This window comes from Acipenser ruthenus, chromosome 54 (genome assembly GCF_902713425.1).
Source record: "Acipenser ruthenus chromosome 54, fAciRut3.2 maternal haplotype, whole genome shotgun sequence".
Taxonomy (NCBI): domain Eukaryota; kingdom Metazoa; phylum Chordata; class Actinopteri; order Acipenseriformes; family Acipenseridae; genus Acipenser; species Acipenser ruthenus.
Genome location: NC_081242.1, coordinates 1312834 through 1334446, shown reverse-complemented (window position 1 = coordinate 1334446; position 21613 = coordinate 1312834). Strand labels below are relative to the sequence as shown.

The window sequence follows — 21613 nt, the reverse complement described above, 5'->3', positions numbered from 1 at the left end:
TGAGGAGAAACAGTCCCTGTTGGTTTTGTCTCCCTAACCTGCAGGAGCACCAGAGCCAATGTGACGCTCCCCAGTAAAGAATGCCAGAGTTGTTTGTTTCTGATTCGGTAACTTTATTAGGTGAATTTTCACAATCTGAAAACGTTGTGCTATTGACGTTCTGGAGTAAAGAGCTTTGAGAACCTATGCCAATCTTCCACAAGACTGCTACAACCAAAAAAGCACATCCCCAGAACTCTGTGTGTGGTGGGTTTTGGAACCTCCCTCCAACCCCAACCCCAACCCCAACCCCAAAACCCTATTAATAAATAAAGGACTCAGAAGTACAGTTCATTTGTTTATTGCCAACTATAACAGTCATGTACGACACAGAAACAATTTTCTAGTATTGAAAGCTAGCTGAGAGAGAGAGAGAGAGAGAGAGAGAGAAAGCGGCGTTATGGGTTTTTTAAACGTTAAAATGATTCTGCAAAGCACTTCATTTTGATTCCTCTCAAACTTCTGCAATCCATTCATTCTTCAAACTACCCGTAAGGCATTTTAACAGTCAAAAATTAAATACCTGAACATATCCTGTGCGGAGGTGTCCAGAGGCTGCCTTGCTATCTTGAAGGGAAGCAGCCACAGCTGTCAGCCTCTGACCTTGTCCCCCTTGCAAGGGATGAGTCACCACTCAGCCATCCTGGATTCCTGGCTCTATTGTGTGCACTGGCCCGGAATCAGAGGATTGCCAGGCAAATATTTTGGAAACACAAAAGCATTTTTGGTTTTTGTTGTGTTATTTGTTTTGTAGATTTAAAACCCCTTTGTCCTTGAGGCCTGTGCCAAAACAACAATCAGAGAGAGAGCAGCTGATTGTTTCTGGACGGGCTATTATTCTCGCTCCTGTCGCGCTTTTCCTTTTTTGGAGGGTGTGAGGCAAGTATAAAGAAGACCACGTCGCCGAATGTCCTGCATACATTACTTTTGGGTCACTCAGGTATGGTATTGCTGCTTGATGTGTGTCACTGTGAGTGTCCAGCATATGTGTCTGTCTCTGGGGCTTTGATCTACTGTCTGGCTGTTTCTGTCTCTGTGTGAGGGTCTACTGTTATTATTATTGTTATTATTTATTTATATGGCAGATGCCTTTATCCAGTGTGAGTTTAGCAGATTAGAGTGCAGGAGATCGGTGCATTTTGTGTCTCTGGCACTTCGCAATTCATGTTTACGTTACATTTGTGGCGTGACGCATTACTGTTTACGCAATATTCTGTGCGTACCCTTTTTTTTTTTACAGTAGAGTTGAGATTTAGCATTGCTCTGCAGTGTGCAACAGTTTGGGATAGCGTGACTTTGGCTGTTTACTATGTAGTATAGAGTAATTGTGAGTGTATGTGACTTTACAGGCACTCTACATCTGTGTTTCTGTTAAACTGTTTAAAAGCTAGTTAAACTATGTAAGGTACCTAGGGTAAGGTTAGTCTAATTTTTGTGTTATCTGGCTCTGGGAGCAGACAATAGCGTCTCTGAGTGTGTGGATGGTGTTATAAATATCGTATGGGAGATACTGAAATTGAAGAAGGAATCTAGGAAAAAGACCTAGGCGTTTATGTTGACTCAGAAATGTCTTCATCTAGACAATGTGGGGAAGCTATAAAAAAGGCCAACAAGATGCTCGGATATATTGTGAGAAGTGTTGAATTTAAATCAAGGGAAGTACTGTTAAAACTGTACAATGCATTAGTAAGATCTTATCTAGAATATTGTTTTCAGTTCTGGTCACCTCGTTACAAAAAGGATATTGCTGCTCTAGAAAGAGCGCAAAGAAGAGCAACCAGAATTATCCCGGGTTTAAAAGGCATGTCGTATGCAGACAGGCTAAATAATTTAATCTATTCAGTCTTGAACAAAGAAGACGATCTGCTTCAAGTATTCAAAATCCTAAAAGGTATTGACAATGTCGACCCTAGGGACTTTTTCGACCTGAAAAAAGAAACAAGGACCAGGGGTCACAAATGGAGATTAAATAAGGGGCATTCAGAACAGAAAACAGGAGGCACTTTTTTTACACAGAGAATTGTGAGGGTCTGGAACCAACTCCCCGGTAATGTTGTTGAAGCTGACACCCTGGGATCCTTCAAGAAGCTGCTTGATGAGATTCTGGGATCAATAAGCCATTAACAACCAAACAAGCAAGATGGGCTGAATGGGGCCTCCTCTCATTTGTAAACTTTCTTATGTTCTTATGTTCTATGAATACTTGTAAAGCTGCTAAATTTTGAAAACCTCTGCCTTCTTCTGTCCCGGAAGCTAAGACATTTTCTATCTAATTAGTGTTCCTATTTTACAATCGAAACTGATTTTTTTTTTTTTTTTTTTAATTTTATAAAATGTTTTGTCTAAACAGTTTTTATTGTTTTATTGATACAAACTTTTTTTTTTTTTTTTACAATTAAAACATTTTTGTAATTCTTTTTTAAATTGCAGTTGTCAGCATATTCTTTATTAGATTCGTTTTTAATTCAGCGGTCTGATTGCTGGCAGATTGTTGGCGGTTTTCTCTCTCTTTGGGATCCTGATACAAACGTATTTCATTGTGATTGTCTTTGCTTGGTCTTTAAGATATATTTTTTTTGTACGAAAGGTGTTTGCTATATTAATAAAATGTGATTTTAGTTGGATTATAATGATCTAACCCCCAGCCTGTTTTCCTTGCTCTCCAGGCCTTATAAGAAGCCACTTTATCCTCTGGAAACTCTTTAGGTAAGGTATCCACTAACAGAGCAGCTTGATCAGATTTAAAATCCATCGTGCTTACTGTAGTTCTGCAGAAACAAAAAGGTTATCACAGCATATTAAATGGAAGCATTACAGATATGGCTTTATTATAACCTCCTTGTTCATGTTTTTTTTAATGTATTGTTTTGTAAAAAAACGTACAGTACCGACACAAATTATGGAAACAACAAATGCTTTCCTGCAAGACTAGGGGTGAGGATTGTATTGCCCATAACTCCTCACTCAGACCCCTCACTTACTAATTACCTGGGTAACATTATTCAGCAGGTTTCATTCCACTTATTATTTTCTGTATAAAATAAAAAAATATATTAACAGGTTATGATTTTATACAAAGCTGTCCAGTGAGCTACCTTTAACTTATTTGAATTTGTTTTATATGTTTCTAATGGATGACAATTTAGCTTATGGTTCTCACGCTTTATTTATCAGTAGAGGCAGTCCAAATCCGCAGGTAACGGGATTCCTCGGAAGTAGCGGATTTCGCTGTCTTTTACAGATTTGTCATATTCTGCAGCTACATCGTTACATCGTGACTACCATAAACAGACTGCTCAAGTGACCTGAAATATATGACTTAGTGTGTTCGCTTCTAGTTCAATTAACAGGTTTTTTGTCTCCATCAAAAGGAGTAGGTGTTTTAATTAAAGACTGGAGATGTGGCCCAATAAGAAGTCTCATTGTGATGTGATCTTTTCGTTTGACAGTTTGAGTTTGTAAAGATTTTGCTGACAAAAAACGCTTGCTATATTACATTGGAAGTGCTGAACCCTTACATTGTTTGATAAGATTTTGTTTACTTGACTTACATCTTTGCAAGCCATTATTAATACAAATACTAAAAGCATAAGATGCTCTACTTAAAATTTCCATGTTTCTTTTTTTTTTTTTTTTGCATGTTTTCCTGCAGATCTGGACTGCCTTATGAGTTATGTTACATGACAATTGCGTTTCTCCTTTTATAAAACGCTGCACTGGAGGTCCAGTGAACCTGGTCCAGTAACTTTCTCTCTACATTTTTTTAAGGATATGTTGCTTTCTTTTAGGAAAACTCTACCTAAGGGGGAACTTTAGTTAAACTCAACATGCCACTGATCCTAAGCCAAATACTGACACTGGGTTCCCGTATATAGGTCATTGACTTAAAGGATACATAAGGACCTTTTAATTTTATTGTGTTACATGTTCCCATGTGTTGCTACACATATGTAACTGAGATGAATTTACCAGTGAGCAGGAGGATGATGGGAAATGTAGTTCTGAGAGGTCCATGCGGGTACATGGGAAGCCATCATGCGGGTACATGGGAAGCCAAAAGTGGTCAAAATGTTTAAAAAATAAATAAAACAATACACACACCTTCCGTAAACAGTTGTAGCAACACATGGGAAGATGTAACACAATAAAATAAAACCCTTTAAATGTACTTATGCTTCTTTTTGTGAAAATCCTTAAAATATAAGGAAAAGTAACAATAAAAATGTTTTATGCAACTGAAGTGGATACCGTATTGACAGCGCTGGCCTGTCTTTCTACAGAAGCAGCGATGGGTGACGCTGAGATGGCAGTGTTCGGGCCCGCCGCCCCTTACTTGCGGAAGTCCGATAAGGAGCGTCTGGAGGCGCAGACCAAGCCCTTCGACATGAAGAAGGAGTGCTTCGTACCCGATACCGTGGAGGAGTTTGTCAAAGCCACGATCAGCAGCCGCGACGGTGACAAAGTCACCGCTGAGACCTACCATGGCAAGGTAAACACTATGGAGTTTGTCAAGCCCGGGGTGCGAATATTGAGTGGTTATGTCACTTGCAGCTCTGGCCAAAATGTTTTTGCATCACCTAGAATTTTAGGATTGAGACATTATTAAAGACAAAAAAGATATATATATATATATATATATATGAACATAATTTAGATCTTTTATTTAACACTGTCATCAAAGACAATAAAAATATATATTGCACAAGTCTACAGGAAGTCAGAATGGTAGTACAGTATTTCCTGTTAGATTTCGAAATGTCACATTTTTTAATTTATTTAATTTATTTTGCAGACTGTGACAGTGAAGGACACTCTGGTTCTGCAACAGAACCCGCCTAAGTTCGATAAAATTGAGGACATGGCCATGCTCACCTTCCTGCACGAGCCCGCTGTGCTGTATAACCTCAAAGAGCGTTACGCAGCCTGGATGATCTACGTGAGTACAGAGTGACCTCAAACCCTAAACCCTCTGATAGACTGACAGATACTGAGTGTTGACTCTCCCTTTCAGACCTACTCTGGGCTGTTCTGTGTGACAGTGAACCCCTACAAATGGCTGCCTGTGTACAATGCAGATGTGGTCAATGCATATCGAGGCAAGAAGAGGTCTGAGGCTCCCCCTCACATCTTCTCCATCTCTGACAACGCCTATCAGTACATGCTGACAGGTAAGACACACACACACAAAATAAATGCTATATCATTCAAAATATTACCTTGTATAATAATATCAATCATTATTTTGTCTCTTTCAGACAGAGAAAACCAGTCTATCCTGATTACGTAAGTCAATCTGAGATTTATTTTAATGTTCTTATATGTGAAATATTTGAAGGGAAGAGTTTAAGTTCTCATTAGTGTAAGAGAGATGAACTAGGAATGTGAAACACTCACCCTGCTTGTTACTGTGCCCACAGTGGAGAATCCGGTGCTGGGAAGACTGTGAACACCAAGAGAGTCATCCAGTATTTTGCCAGCATTGCTGCAGTCAAGAAAGATGCAGTCACCCCTTCCAAGGTGTGTCAGAGTCTGAGTGTGTGTTTGGGGGGTGTCGGTACAAGAAAAGGGGTCTATGGGATTGAACTTCGTGGCCGTTACTGAAGTCTGTTTGTGTTCAATCACAGGGGACCCTGGAGGATCAAATCATCCAGGCCAACCCAGCATTGGAGGCTTTCGGTAACGCCAAGACCTTGAGGAATGACAACTCATCACGTTTTGTGAGTATTTATTTCTTTACTGCTATCGTCTAAGGACTAATTGTAACTAAGCCAGCGGGGTAGGTGAGGTTTTGAGTTAAGTCTCTGTAAATTATATTGCCCAGAGATTTATCCCCTATGGGGCCAGAGTCTAAATCAGGGGTGTCAAACTCAGTTTCTGGAGGGCCGCAGTGTCTTCTGGCTTTCGTTCCACCCGAGCTCTCAATTACTTAATTGGTCTAATTACTTGATTAACTGGACACATTTAACACTTCTCTTCAGGCCTCAAAATGTTTCATATGTAGTGTACCTTGAATCAAGTGCATTTTTAAAACCATTAACTGTAAAAGACCTTGAAAAATATTAAATATGTCAAATTCAAGAAACAATTAGATCAATTATGTTAATTGAGAGCTTAAGTTGGAATGAAAACCACAAGACCCTGCGGCCCTCAAGGACTGGAGTTTGACACCCCTGGTCTAAATCATTATTTTAATCCTTTTCTCTTTTTAGGGTAAATTCATCCGAATCCACTTTGGCACTTCTGGGAAACTGGCGTCAGCAGACATTGAGACCTGTAAGGCATTTAGAATCAGCTGTATCATTTGTATTTGATTTTTGGTGGTGATTACATATTGAAAACATGACCGTGATGCACGATATGTTACTCTTTTCTATCCCCGCCCCCACCCCAGACCTCCTGGAGAAGTCTCGTGTGGTCTTTCAGCTCAAGGCTGAGAGAGACTATCACATCTTCTACCAGATCCTGTCCAACAAGAAGCCAGAGCTGCTGGGTAAGTGAGGCCAGCCAACACTAATCTAGTGCTGTTGTGCTCGCATTGAGCGCCTGTAGAAATTCTATGATGGTGCCCTGAAATTATGCAACCTAGGTGCCAACCATACCATTCTGTTTCTTATCTTCTAAGGGTACAGCTATGGACAAGCATTTTGCATCACCTAGAATTTTAGGATCGAGCCATAATAATAATAAAAAAAAAAAATAATAATAATAATAATAATATATATATATATATATATATATATATATATATATATATATATATATATATATATATATAAACATTATTTAGATCTTTTATTTAACATCATGTAATCAAAAAAAAAACTACAAAATTATTTCTCCAAAAAAAAGTCTACTGGAAGCCACAATAGTAGTATTTCGTGTTATGGAAAACTACAAAAACTACAAAGTGGCAGTGTGTAATTCAATATTCAGTAGGTTTCATTGGACTTTGTGTAGCAAAATTAGTTAATTCTATATAGAGGGTGATGATGCAAAACTTTTGGTCAAAGCTGTACTACCGGAAAAATTTCATAGCTCTACTAAGCAGTCTGTTTTCACTGCGATATCTGTTGCAATAACTGGTCACTTCTTACGACGGGCACTCCTGAATAATGCAATTTAGGTGCCAACCATACCCCTACTCTAAGGGTGCTACCTGCCAAGTGTCACAGCTTTACTGTAACATCTGTTGTCATAACTGCGAAAGTCAATGTCATTTTGAAACACACAATAGGCAGATACGTGCAACAAAACAGACAGATATACGCAACTCATCTAGACTTTACATCACAGTGCAAGCAACAACCTAAGTCCATTGACTGTGACTCATTCTGCCAACAGAAATGCTGCTGATCACCAACAACCCCTACGACTATGCTTTCATCTCCCAAGGAGAGACTACTGTGGCCTCCATCGACGATGCTGATGAGCTGATGGCCACTGATGTGAGTGCAACCCTCCCTAAATCAGTATATAGCAATAATGTTACTGTAACATATTACATTACATTATTTATTTCTTAGCAGACGCCCTTATCCAGGTCGACTTACAATTGTTACAAGATATCACATTATTTTTTACATACAATTCCCCATTGATGCAGTTGGGTTTTTACTGGAGCAATCTAGATAAAGTATCTTGCATTATCAGCACTGTCCTCAACCTGGGATTGAACCCACGACCCTCCGGTCAAGAGTCCAGAGCCCCTAACCTCTACTCCACACTGCTGCGCTGAATTGCATATTGAATTGCATACCGCATACCGCTTTGTAGTTTTCCCATATACTTCACTACAAAAACTGACAAACAATGTGACATTTCGAAATCTAACATGAAATACTACTATACTACTATTATTGGCTTCCGGTAGACTTTTTTTGTGATTTCATTTTGTAGTTTTCTTTGATTACACAATGTTACAAAACAAGATCTAAATTATGGTCATATGTTTATTTTTTAATACATTTTTTTAAAATCATGTCTCAATCCTAATATTCTAGGTGATGCAAAAATTTTGGCCCCAGCTGTACATCGCTGCTGGCTGGGAATACAGTCTGTCTCTGACCTCTCTTCTCTCTCTCTCACACACACAGAATGCCTTTGACGTGCTTGGCTTCACTCAGGACGAGAAGAACTCTGTGTACAAGCTGACCGGCGCGATCATGCACTTCGGCAACATGAAGTTCAAGATGAAGCAGAGAGAGGAGCAGGCAGAGCAAGATGGCACTGAAGGTGTTTCTTACTCTCTGCTTGAAATGGTCCATTGAACCCCAATCTGCAGCCTGTGCTGCGTGTGGGCAGCCCGCCCCTTGTAGCTGGTTCACACTTCCAAGCGTTCCAGTTTGGCTAACTGGTTGCCGGCGTATAATTTTGTATGAAGAATGAACCAGACTTATAAAAGATTACTGTAGTAGTAATAAAAAAAATTGCAAAGCGTACAATAGCATCCTGAAAGTACGGTGAAGCATTACAAAGCGCAGAGCCATACGGTAGAGCATAGTAAAAAAAAACGCTTAGTAAATGCATAGTATGTGCATTGGAAAGATTTCGTGCAAATTTACTGTTGTACATTTTTATAAGGGAGCGCAAGAAAGTACATCTCCTTTCTCATTGAGCCTTAGGATTCTTAAACCCTTGGAGGTTTTCCCTTGAGGTTTGCTCAAGAAATGTTTATTTTAACTCTTTTCGGCAGAGGCTGACAAGGCTGCCTACCTGATGGGGCTGAACTCTGCTGACCTCCTGAAAGCACTGTGTCACCCCAGAGTCAAAGTAGGGAATGAGTGGGTCACCAAGGGACAAACTGTGCAACAGGTGAGTACCCCCAGGTCTCACTTATTACTGAATCAAAAAGCGAAAGTGAAACATTTTAATGGCTCATTTGATACAAATGGTCTTAAAAGGAGGCACCTTGTCTTTCATTTGTGGTAAACCTCTTTAGTCAAACTGGAGGAGTGTCATCCAACACTTTCTATCAGTCAACACCACTGGAGGGCCTAACCTCCCGTTTTTTTTTTTTACGAATGGTCATTAATACAAATTACCAGTGTTTTGGGGAAGGGGGGGTGGGGGTATGGCACAATATTTATTTGTTATTCGTTTTTCCTCGCAGGTGAACTACTCCGTTGGTGCACTGGCCAAGTCAGTGTATGAGAAAATGTTCAACTGGATGGTGGTGAGAATCAACCAGACCTTAGAGACCAGGCAGGCTCGCCAGTACTTCATTGGTGTGCTGGACATTGCTGGCTTTGAGATTTTTGATGTGAGTTTGTATCTCCTTTCTTTTTTTCATTTCCCCCATTTAGCAAGTGCTGGTAACTTGCATGATGTTGCCGTTAATCTAAGTGTCACGAGAAGAGAATGGAAAAAGCATACCAGGGTGTTCAGAAATCCAGTAAAATGATTTGCCTTTTGTCTAACGAAGAGCATTGATCTCTTTGCAGTTCAACAGCTTTGAGCAGCTGTGCATCAACTTCACCAACGAGAAGCTGCAGCAGTTCTTCAACCACCACATGTTTGTGCTGGAGCAGGAGGAATATAAGAAGGAGGGCATCGAGTGGGTGTTCATTGACTTTGGCATGGACCTGCAGGCCTGCATCGACCTCATTGAGAAGGTGGGGAGCGCTTTAGAAAAACTTTCCATTTTATTTTGTGTGGATCAACTATATAATTGTATGTTGGTATTTATGTGTGTATGTATGTGACATTTGCTTACTCACCTGGACATTTCTTTTCAAATCAGCCAATGGGTATCATGTCCATCCTTGAAGAGGAGTGCATGTTCCCCAAGGCCAGTGACATGACCTTCAAAGCCAAGCTGTACGACAACCATCTGGGCAAATCCGCAAACTTCCAAAAGCCCAGGATCGTCAAAGGAAAGCCAGAGGCTCACTTTGCCTTGGGCCACTATGCTGGCATTGTAGATTACAACATCATAAACTGGCTGATGAAGAACAAGGACCCTCTGAATGAGACTGTGGTCGGGCTCTACCAGAAGTCTGCCCTCAAGCTTCTCGCCACCCTCTTTGCCAACTATGCTGGAGCTGAGTCTGGTAAGAAAAGACAAAGATTGATAATTACAATAGCACACATGTCACATAAGATGGTTGAAAACACATTTCCTTACAGACAGGTCACTCTCTTTCACCCCCATTGAGGTTGAACAACATCATGGTACAATTGCTATTTAATATATGTGTTTACTTAAGACATCCTATTCCATTCAGGGGTTCAACATAACCTTATTTTTTTCTGTTTAGCAATGCAAGAGGGGGATAAAAAGAAGGGGACAAAGAAGAAGGGATCTTCCTTCCAGACTGTGTCTGCTCTCCACAGGGTGAGTGAATGAAAAGGGGAAAAGATTTTTAGGAAAGATTGTTGACAACGGAAAGCCCTCAATCTTTGTCTTTTCATCCCCAGGAAAATCTGAACAAGCTGATGACCAACCTGAGGTCAACACATCCTCACTTTGTGCGCTGCATCATCCCTAATGAGACCAAGACTCCGGGTGCGATGGAAAACCCTCTGGTGATGCACCAGCTCCGCTGTAACGGTGTGCTGGAAGGCATCAGAATCTGCAGGAAGGGCTTCCCCAACAGGATCCTGTACGGAGACTTCAAACAGAGGTACATCTCTCAAGCAGTGCCCTTGTTACAATTCCCCTAGTAGCGCTTGGTAGAAACCCAACTGAGTCCCTGTGTCCCTTCACAGATACCGTATCCTGAACCCTTCTGCCATCCCAGAGGGCCAGTTTATAGACAGCAAGAAGGGATCTGAGAAACTGCTGGGATCCCTGGAAATTGATCACACCCAGTACAGATTTGGACACACAAAGGTAAGGTTGAAACCTTTCCATACTGAATGCTTTTGCGTGATTTAAAACAAGCACAAGTGCCTGGAGTATTAAGGAGCTCCCTTTTGTTTTGGTGCCAGGTGTTCTTCAAGGCTGGTCTCCTGGGTCAGCTGGAAGAGATGAGAGATGAGCGCTTGGCTCGCATCATCACCCGAATCCAAGCCCAGTCTCGCGGTCTTCTCTCAAGAATTGAGTACCAGAAGATGGTTGAGCGCAGGTAAGGATGGCTGTCTCTTCAAACCTTATACAAATAATTCCTAAACAATTCTATTTTTTTGCTAATGTTACTGTTGCTTTACTTCTGCAGAGACGCTCTGCTGGTAATCCAGTGGAACGTCCGTGCCTTTATGGGTGTGAAGAACTGGCCCTGGATGAAGCTCTTCTTCAAGATCAAGCCCCTGCTGAAGAGCGCAGAGAATGAGAAAGAGATGGCCAACATGAAGGATGAGTTCCTGAAACTCAAGGAGGCTTACGCCAAGTCTGAGGCCCGCAGAAAGGAGCTGGAAGAGAAAATGGTCTCTCTTCTCCAAGAGAAGAACGACCTGCAGCTGCAAGTCCAGACGGTGAGTGAAACATTTCTGAGCTCCTTCTGTGTTACAAAATAACCTTGCTTGCCTTGCCTGGACATAAATGCTGTACATCACTAAGGTGGAATTATGGCCAAAAGGTTAAATCCTAGGAGGTAATTAGAATTACTCTACTGTTTGCTCTCCAGGAACAAGACAATCTTTGTGATTCAGAGGAGAGGTGTGACCAGCTGATCAAAAACAAGATTCAACTGGAGGCGAAAACCAAAGAGCTGACAGAGAGGCTGGAGGATGAGGAGGAGATGAATGGTGAGCTGACGGCCAAGAAGAGGAAGCTGGAGGACGAGTGCTCTGAGCTGAAGAAGGATATTGATGATCTGGAACTCACCCTGGCCAAAGTGGAGAAGGAGAAGCACGCCACTGAGAACAAGGTCAGTGTCTGTCTGTCTGTCTATCTGTCTGTCTGTGAAACTCCTCTTTGTGAGGGCTCTGGGTGCTGAGTCTCTTCTCTCTGATTAACAGGTGAAGAACCTGACTGAGGAAATGGCGGCTCTGGATGATATCATCGCCAGGCTGACCAAGGAGAAGAAGGCTTTGCAGGAGGCTCACCAGCAAACCCTGGACGACCTGCAGAATGAGGAGGACAAAGTGAACACCCTGACCAAGGCCAAAGCCAAGCTGGAGCAGCAGGTCGACGATGTGAGTCACTCTGGGAGTCATCAGATATGTCCCACACAGCCACTCAAATAGCAGGATTGTGCTTTGCAAGGCTAGTGTGTAGATGAATAAAATAGAAAGTTATGGAACTGTCCAAGTATAAAGAGACTTGGAGATTGAATAACCCTTTTTTTAACAAGCTAATTTTTTTATCTCTACCAGCTTGAAGGCTCATTGGAGCAAGAAAAGAAGGTGCGGATGGACCTTGAAAGAGCCAAGAGGAAGCTGGAAGGAGACTTGAAGTTGACCCAGGAGAGCATAATGGACCTGGAGAATGATAAGCAGCAACTGGATGAGCGGCTGAAGAAGTAAGTCAAAGATATAGCCATGGTGTGTTGTATACAGATAAAGGATGGCAGGAATGTGATATAACCACACTGTTGACATTTTCTTGCAGGAAAGACTTTGAGATTAACCAGCTCACCAGTAAAATTGAGGATGAGCAGGCACTGTCAGCCCAGTACCAGAAGAAACTGAAGGAGCTTCAGGTAATTTAAAGCCCATCTTTTGACTTAACTGCATGCACTCTGTATTCCTTCCCTACTCATCCCTGTGTCACGGTCTCATGTGCCCCTCCCCCAGGCCCGCATTGAGGAGTTAGAGGAGGAGCTGGAGGCAGAGAGAGCTGCCCGTGCCAAGGTGGAGAAGCAGCGGGCAGACTTGTCCCGAGAGCTGGAGGAGCTCAGTGAGAGGCTGGAGGAGGCGGGCGGGGCCACCTCAGCCCAGATCGAGATGAACAAGAAGAGGGAGGCTGAGTTCCTCAAGCTGCGGCGAGACCTTGAAGAGGCCACCCTGCAGCATGAAGCCACATCCTCCACTCTCCGCAAGAAACATGCCGATAGCGTGGCTGAGCTTGGGGAGCAGATTGACAACCTGCAGAGAGTCAAGCAGAAACTAGAGAAGGAAAAGAGCGAGTTCAAACTGGAGCTGGACGATGTGGTCTCCAATATGGAGCATGTCGCTAAAGCCAAGGTAGGAAATACAATTCTATGCAGTGTGCAGGATGGGTCACCAGGATCACATATTGATTGTTGGAGATCATGTCAGTTTCCATTTAATATGTATCTAAACCTCACATGCAGGCTAACTTGGAAAAGATGTGCAGGACTCTGGAAGATCAGATGAATGAATACAGGACCAAGGCTGAAGAAGGTCAACGCACTATCAATGACTTTACAACACAGAAAGCTAAGTTGCAGACTGAGAATGGTAAGAGTTGCATACAACAACATTGTTATTTTGAGGAAGTAATATTATGGTCAATCTCCAAGAAAGAGATGTAGAAAATACTTTATTATCAGAATGTTTTTCATGTGGTCAGAGTTCTAAGACACATCTTCGGTTTTGTCTTGTTAGGTGAGCTTGCTAGACGTCTTGAAGAGAAGGAATCTCTTGTCTCTCAGCTGACCAGAGGCAAGCAGTCCTACACTCAGCAGATTGACGACCTCAAGAGACAACTGGAAGAGGAAGTAAAGGTAAAGCAGCATCAAATACTGTCTTCTGATTAAACAGGGTGTCTGAAAGCCAGGTTTCTATACAGTAAACTGTTTGTTTGATGTCTCCCCAGGCAAAGAACGCACTTGGACATGCAGTGCAGTCTGCCCGCCATGACTCAGACCTCCTGAGGGAGCAGTATGAGGAGGAGCAGGAGGCCAAGGCTGAGCTCCAGCGCAGTCTCTCCAAGGCTAACTCAGAGGTGGCACAGTGGAGAACCAAATATGAGACCGACGCCATCCAGAGAACTGAGGAGCTTGAGGAGGCAAAGTATGGGCAACTAAACATATTATCTACAGCTAAGTTAGTTCTAGAATATGAGCAAGAGTTACAGAACTCCAGGTGACAGTAAAAATAACTTTTCTTCAGACAGATAAGCTTTTTGTTTGCGTCATGTTTTAATTACAATATAAGACGAACAAAAAGTTTGTCTGTTTGCATACTGTGCAACTCTGAGAACATAGAGTGAAATTTATATATAAAGCTCTGGTGTAAGACTGCTACACAGTTAATTAGCGACCCTGATAGGACTGCAGTCTTGAAAGCTGTCCCTTCTTCTCCATCTCCCAGGAAGAAGCTGGCTCAGAGGCTGCAGGATGCAGAGGAAGCCGTCGAGGCTGTGAATGCTAAATGCTCCTCCCTGGAGAAGACCAAACACAGGCTGCAGAACGAGATTGAAGATCTCATGGTGGATCTGGAGAGGTCCAACGCAGCAGCCTCTGCTCTGGACAAGAAGCAGAGGAACTTTGACAAGGTGAGATTTGGGGGTTTTGATGAAGAAAATGCATTAGGTTTAGTTATGGGTGGCTGCTGTATTTTGAAACCCTTTTTTACAATGTGATTGTAATGACTTGTTCTCACCGTGCCCATGCCAGGTCCTGAACGAGTGGAAGCAGAAGTTTGAAGAGTCGCAGAGTGAGCTGGAGGGCTCCCAGAAGGAGGCCAGGTCCCTGAGCACTGAACTCTTCAAGCTGAAGAACGCTTATGAGGAGTCTCTGGACAATCTGGAGACTCTGAAGAGGGAGAACAAGAACCTGCAAGGTGGGGATCCAAACTCACACAATTCTTGTGTTAGCTGTGTTTCTAATTCTGAACCCTTTTAGAGAAGCCATTGTACTGAAGGAATGTTCTTATTTACCCAGAGGAAATCTCTGACCTGACTGAGCAACTCGGTGAGGGAGGCAAGACCATCCATGAGCTGGAGAAGGCTAGGAAGCAGCTGGAGCAGGAGAAGTCTGAAATACAGTCTGCTCTGGAGGAGGCTGAGGTGAGTGAGAGATACAGATACTGGGATTCTAGGAGGAAGAAACACAGGCAAGATGTACCAAAAAAAGGTGCAGATCAATAGATATTAAGATAGGAAGCTTTGTATCAGAGTGTATCCTAAAGAACTTATTGTCTCGACAGGCCTCCCTGGAGCATGAGGAAGGGAAGATCCTGAGAGCTCAGCTGGAGTTTAACCAGGTGAAGGCTGAGATTGAGCGCAAGCTGGCTGAGAAGGACGAGGAGATGGATCAGGCCAAGAGGAACTACCAGAGAGTGGTTGAATCCCTGCAGACCTCGCTGGAGTCAGAGACCCGCAGCAGGAACGAGGCCCTCAGGCTGAAGAAGAAGATGGAGGGAGACCTCAATGAGATGGAGATCCAGCTGAGCCAGGCCAACAGGATGGCTGCAGAGTCACAGAAGCAGCTCAAGAGCGTCCACGCCAACCTGAAGGTAACGCTGCTCTTTTGTTTTGATAAACAATAAGCTCCTCTCTGATAGCCTTGGCTTGCTGTGAAGATGAATTCAGTCTTCCTCACAAAGATGTCTGGTTTTATCACTTATCTTGCCCCTTTGTGACTATTTTAATTCAGAATGCTTGATCTTGTTTTGTCCTCTTTGGCCTCCAGGATGCTCAGCTCCAACTGGATGACTCCCTGCGTGCCAATGATGACCTGAAGGAGAACATTGCCATAGTGGAGAGACGCAACAATCTCCTGCTGGCTGAGCTGGAGGAGCTGAGGGTGGTGTTGGAGCAGACAGAGAGAGCCCGCAAGCTGGCTGAACAGGAGCTCCTGGACATCAGTGAGAGGGTTCAACTGCTGCACTCACAGGTACGACAGCACTGGAGCAGAGATGACTATGGAATACAAGCCTGATTCCCCAGTCAGTTCTCTGTAACCTGGGTCTCTCTCACTCTCTCTGCAGAACACCAGCCTGATTAACCAGAAGAAGAAGCTGGAGAGCGACACGTCCCAGCTGCAGACAGAGGTGGAGGAAGCTGTGCAGGAGTGCAGGAACGCTGAGGAGAAAGCCAAGAAGGCCATCACTGATGCTGCCATGATGGCAGAGGAGCTGAAGAAGGAGCAGGACACCAGCGCTCACCTGGAGCGCATGAAGAAGAACATGGAGCAGACCATCAAGGACCTGCAGCACCGTCTGGACGAGGCCGAGCAAATCGCCATGAAGGGCGGCAAGAAGCAGCTGCAAAAGCTTGAGGCCCGCGTAAGTGGCTGACAGTTACACGTCTCGATTTATTGAATCATAGCTAACCATCAGGACCTGACACCTTTCTGTCATTACGATTTCAGGTGCGGGAGTTGGAGAATGAGCTGGAAGGGGAGCAGAGGAAGAGCAGCGATGCTGTGAAGGGAGTCAAGAAATATGAGAGACGCATCAAAGAGCTGACCTACCAGGTATCTCCATTCTGTTCTGCAATGCAATTGATACTGTGAATGCCCTTGCGAATGACTGAGGTGTGATTATTGACTCGTTTGTTTCAGACTGAGGAGGACCGTAAGAATATGGCCCGCCTGCAGGACCTGGTGGACAAGCTGCAGATGAAGGTGAAGTCGTACAAGAGAACTGCCGAGGAGGCTGTAAGTAACTCTCTACATTCTCTTCTCATCCGAGTGTTCAAGCACTTTCCATTCAGCCCAGTATTACAGATGAACCATTGACTTTGCTCTTGTGTGTCACTGTCAGGAGGAGAATGCCAACACTAACCTGGGCAAGTTCCGGAAGCTGCAGCATGAGCTGGACGAGGCTGAGGAGAGGGCTGATATCGCCGAATCTCAGGTCAACAAGCTCCGTGCCAAGACCCGTGACATCGGGGGCAAGGTGAGTGCTTTCACCCTCCCCCCGCTCACCTGTCATTTTTGTATTTCCCTGACAGTACTTGGCCTTGCCTGTTTTTAAATCTAGATAGGAACTTGTATCTTAGACACTTGTTGTTTTCATGTTATTGCTTCATTACTTTATCAAAACTGTCTAACTGCTACTGCTGTATATGCTTCTTGAAAGGCATTGATGATTACCAAATGTAGCAGCCCCCGTTTCCTCTGTGGTGTCCTGATGCGTGCTGCCATGTGTTTGTGTTGCTTTGTGTTACAAGCAGCAAAAATAAATTAACAAATACATCAACAAATACAAATCGGCAACTTGAAAGTTTAACTTTAAGAAGTTGTTTTTCTAGATTGCTGTATTTGTAGAGACAGAACGGTGAATACAAAGTATTTTTTAACTGCTACGCTGCGGTCAATATGAATTGTGGTAAAGAAAGGAGGCAATGTAAACGAGACATCACTCCTGCTGTCGGAAGAAAGCACTTTTTGGTGGCATGCATCAGAACTTCGTATAGGAAATGGAGCTATAGTTTAAAAACAAATCTCAAAAGGGTAAGTACATATATCACCATAAGAACTTAATGCATTACCTGCAGAACTCACCATTATTTAACTGTGATAACTTATCAGATTTTAGATAGTGTATTGTGGCTAACAGCACTGCAGTGCTTGTCAGTATTTTGCTAAACATTCTCACAGACAAAGCATTGATTCACGGAGCAACGGTGGGCATTTTACTAACTCACTTCCTTCACAAGACAGAAAGAAAGACTATTTGAGGGGTTTTGAGTCACTTTAAAAAAAAAAAACTAACTCGCCCCATTTCCAGGGCTGTGGGGCTCCACTAAAGCACCACTAAAACGTGTGGAACTGAAATAAACCCATGTTGATCATAGAGCTGCTACTCACCAGTCTGTCTCTCTCTTCCCCTTCCAGAAAGGGCTGGATGAAGAGTGAAGCTCTCAGACGGAACTTTCTGAAAAACTATTGTCTGCTGTGGTTTAGTGTCCCTTCTGCCGTTTCTCTTCCCTTCCTGTACATTCTGTAGAAATAAAAGCATTTGAAAATGAACAGTGATGCTCCTGTGGTGTGTGTTGAAAAAAAAAAGACTGCAGGCTCCATGTCAGGGAGGTCAGTAACTGAAGTTCTGTTCTCATTGTAGTCAGTATAACTAGTGTATTAGTGGAGCACTCTGCTGCTTCTTGAAATGGTTCCCTCAGCGTGAAAAATGAAAAGCAAACACTGCCCCTCGTTAACCTTCAGTGACCCTGTTCAACGTGTTCATGTCCAGAGGATTAACAGTCTGTTAGGAGGCATAACAAGAGACCAGAACTAAGTGTGAACTGGTCAATCAATCACACAGTGGACCAGGAATAATAAAAAAAAGTGTACATGAAAGAGAAATGCCCCAAAGTCACCGTCAAAGGCCAGGGTTGAGGGAATGGCCAGGGACCGCCTGCAATTCCAAAACAATCTCTGAAGACCAGAACTTGTGAACCTACATAATTCACACTCAGAACACAAGGCAACAGTTAACCAACAAGTCTTGTTTATTGTATTTATTTATCAGGGACACATACAATTATAACAATTCTAAAAGGTATTGACAATGTCGACCCAGGGGACCAGGACCATTCAGAACAGAACAGAAAATAGGAGGCACTTTTTTACACAGAGAATTTGGGTCTGGAACCAACTCCCCAGTAATGTTGTTGAAGCTGACACCCTGGGATCCTTCAAGAAGCTGCTTGATGAGATTCTGGGATCAATAAGCTACTAACAACCAAACGAGCAAGATGGGCCGAATGGCCTCCTCTCGTTTGTAAACTTTCTTATGTTCTTATGCTCTTATAAGTGTCACTTGCATGAGTCAGTAGGCTAATTTCCATTGACAGTCCCAATCAACAGTGTTAATCTCTAGTCATATACAATACATCTGTGTACAGCTGTGGCCAAAAGTTTTGCATCACCCTCTAGAATTAACACATTTTGCTTCATAAAGTCGAATGAAACCTGCTTAATAATGTTACCTTGTTAACATATTGAATTACACACCGCTTTGTAGTTTTCCAGATACTTTCCAGATTTCAAAATCTAACATGAAATATACCACTGTACTACTAATATGGCTTCCAGTAGACTTTTTAAATTTGTGATATCATTTAGGAGTTTCTCTTTGATTAATAAAAAGATCTAAATTATGTTCATATAGTTGCTTTTTTTTGTTAAATGATGTCTCAATCCTAAAATTCTAGGTGATGCAAATCTTTTGGCCACAGCTGTATATTAATAGTCCACGTTGCACCAGGACACAGCAATCTGCCTTGTCCCTTATTACATCGATAACTGTAAAAACACTCAATAACGGTACATTTAAAAATACTAAAAGACGCTAACAAGAAATTACATACTATAGTACTAAAATAAAATAAGTAATATTCTGTTACAAACGTTTTGACAAGAAGTCTTTCTCAATACCTTTAATATAAAAGAATAGCCTAAACAAGATCACAATTGGATTGTCAGGGGCTCTGAGCATGGCAGAAAAGACTGTATTCCGGTACTATACCGTTTAAACCAAACAAACATGCTTTTTAGAAAAGAGTGGCGAAGTCAGAGCTCGAAATATGAGGGGGCTTTGGGGGCTAAAACTCCCTCATTAGAGACTACAGACCCCTTTTAAGGGTCAGAATTCATAATCTAGGGGTCTCTGTATTGCCTCTGCATTCAGTCGGAGTTATCAATGTTGGAGCCAGTTGGGAGAGCAATGGAAGTGTTATAAGTATCAGCTGTTTAGAACACGCTGCCTGAAAGCAACCTAGCAGAAAGTCTGCACTGTTAAATGATATACCTGTAACCCAGAAGCTTTAGAAAATGACATGCTTTATCGTTTAGGCATTATCTGGAGGTGTTTGTTTTACATCATGTCGAAATGAAAGCAACTCAATTTATCTTAGTTGACTTCCGGTACAAAGCCTGGCTTTCCCACCTGTTTGTGGATGTTAACAGACCCCCACTAGAGAGATCTGATCCCATTCCCTTTGTGAGTTCATGGCTGAAGGTAGGCCATCGTCCATCAACCAGGGCAGCAGCAACGGAACCTTTGTGGTCAATTTTATTTCAACTTAATCATGACATTTATTATTTTACTTCCATGCTTTTGCTTGAAACTGTCGTTACATGTTAAGAGGCACAGGCAGGAGGGCTCCCGAGTGGCGCATCCAGTAAAGGCGCTCCTCGCAGGATGTGCCCTATAGCCTGGAGATCGCTGGTTCGAATCCAGGCTATGTCACAGCTGACCGTGACCGAGAGTTCCTAGGGGGTGGCGCACAATTGGCTGAGCGCTGCCCGGGTAGGGAGGGCTTAGGTCGGCAGGGGAATCCACGGCTCACCGCGCATCAGCGACCCCTGTGGCCGATAGGGCGCCTGTGGCTCTGCAGCGGAGCCGCCAGATCTGTGTTGTCCTCCGGCACTATAGGTCTGGTAGCATTGCTGTGGATCTGCAGTGCGAAAAATGACGGCTTGGAAGGAGCACGTTTCGGAGGACGCGTGTTTCAGCCTCCGTTTCCTGAGTCGGCGGGGGGGGGTTGCGAGCGGTGAGCCGGGGATACAGATAATAATTGGGCATGCTAAACTGGGGTGAAAACTGGGGTAAAAATAATTGGCGACGACTAAATTAAAAAAAAAAAAAAAAAAAAAAAAAAAAGAGGCACAGGCAGAAGTGGTGGATATCCCAGGTTACTGGCCAGAGGATCATGTATCTTACCTCTCAGCTCCTCCACTCTGTGGCGCTCTCTTTTAGCAGTGGGGTGTGGCACAAGAATTCTTCATTGTAACATGCCTGCAGAAATGGGGACAGGGCTATGTTTCATAATCTGTAATTTAGATAGATTTTAATATTTCCTAAACGTACCCAGAGTCGTAACCACAGCTGACATTCTACCCAGATCAAACTTTTTCAGGCTATAGCTGGCTGTATTTATATGACTGCTTGGTATTTACTATTCAGTCTCCAAATCTATGTTATTATTATTATTTATTTCTTAGCAGACGCCCTTATCCAGGGCGACTTACAATTGTTACAAGATATCACATTATACATTATTTCACATTATACAGCTATCACATTATTTTTTTACATACAATTACCCATTTATACAGTTGGGTTTTTACTGGAGCAATCTAGGTAAAGTACCTTGCTCAAGGGTACAACAGCAGTGTCCCCCACTGGGGATTGAACCCACAACCCTCTGGTCAAGAGTCCAGAGCCCTAACCACTACTCCACACTGCTGCCCATGGCAAGCCAACAGAGAAAATTAAGGAGTGTTTTGTACTTTACCAGAATTTTTACATGAGCATCATAGCTCATAGCTAGTTACGGCCATTAACATACTCTTTCCTTGGCTGTAGCACCAGCCCGCCTTTTTAAACCGAAGTTTATGAATATAAAATTATGAAATTATGAATATACTGTATTATTCGGCCCTGGTGTTATTCCAAACATTACAAAAAAAATAAAGTAAAATAAAATAATTTAAAAAAAAAATACACCGTGGAACAAAGGACCGGAATTTGTCAATTAAATCCGGTGTTTTCTTTATTTACCATCTTTTTTTTTTTTTTGTTATTTACTAAAATTACCAGGCACCTATATATATATATATATATATATATATATATATATATATATATATATATATATATATATATAACACGTTAATATATAAATAAATATTTGTTTTTAAAAAGGGTGTTTACATAAAAAGGCAGGGTCATTTTCATAAGCTTATAGTTTTTTACGACGCTCTATTACATATATATATATATATATATATATATATATATATATATATATATATATAAAAATTAAATACAATAC

At 42.4% G+C, this 21613-nt stretch overlaps 1 protein-coding gene and 2 long non-coding RNA genes across 3 annotated transcripts; 1 reads left to right on the top strand and 2 right to left on the bottom strand.

Moving 5' to 3' along the window:
* Positions 1–324: 324 nt before the first annotated feature.
* LOC117398328 (uncharacterized) lies at positions 325–695 on the bottom strand. The gene is made up of 2 exons (XR_004543902.3): positions 563–695; positions 325–399 (listed from the first exon to the last, which is right to left on the bottom strand). It is a non-coding gene; the product is annotated as an uncharacterized LOC117398328 (long non-coding RNA).
* Positions 696–17804, top strand: LOC117398325 (myosin-7). The gene is made up of 39 exons (XM_033997320.3): positions 696–979; positions 2706–2745; positions 4320–4528; positions 4832–4975; positions 5051–5207; positions 5295–5322; positions 5457–5556; positions 5664–5756; positions 6249–6312; positions 6431–6529; positions 7381–7484; positions 8133–8271; positions 8732–8850; positions 9149–9298; positions 9480–9650; positions 9779–10088; positions 10296–10372; positions 10456–10661; positions 10747–10870; positions 10969–11105; positions 11196–11451; positions 11604–11846; positions 11938–12114; positions 12295–12440; positions 12530–12620; positions 12715–13104; positions 13215–13341; positions 13489–13607; positions 13700–13896; positions 14197–14380; positions 14502–14667; positions 14769–14893; positions 15034–15342; positions 15519–15722; positions 15817–16113; positions 16200–16304; positions 16392–16487; positions 16594–16728; positions 17670–17804. The coding sequence occupies exons 3-39, from the start codon at positions 4328–4330 to the stop codon at positions 17688–17690; spliced, it is 5811 nt and encodes a 1936-aa protein (XP_033853211.3). The 5' UTR covers positions 696–979; positions 2706–2745; positions 4320–4327; the 3' UTR covers positions 17691–17804.
* LOC131723333 (uncharacterized) lies at positions 9954–21321 on the bottom strand. Its single transcript, XR_009320240.1, has 3 exons — positions 20500–21321; positions 17643–17775; positions 9954–10085 (listed from the first exon to the last, which is right to left on the bottom strand). It is a non-coding gene; the product is annotated as an uncharacterized LOC131723333 (long non-coding RNA).
* Between the last annotated feature and the right edge of the window lie 292 nt (positions 21322–21613).

Bases quoted from the DNA above. Each gene is read 5' to 3' on its own strand.
- LOC117398325 (XM_033997320.3), top strand. From the start codon at position 4,328: ATGGGTGACGCTGAGATGGCAGTGTTCGGGCCCGCCGCCCCTTACTTG. The intron at 13,342-13,488 runs GTAAGAGTTGCA...TTGTCTTGTTAG, and splicing joins TAAGTTGCAGACTGAGAATG to GTGAGCTTGCTAGACGTCTT. The intron at 16,305-16,391 runs GTATCTCCATTC...CGTTTGTTTCAG, and splicing joins TCAAAGAGCTGACCTACCAG to ACTGAGGAGGACCGTAAGAA.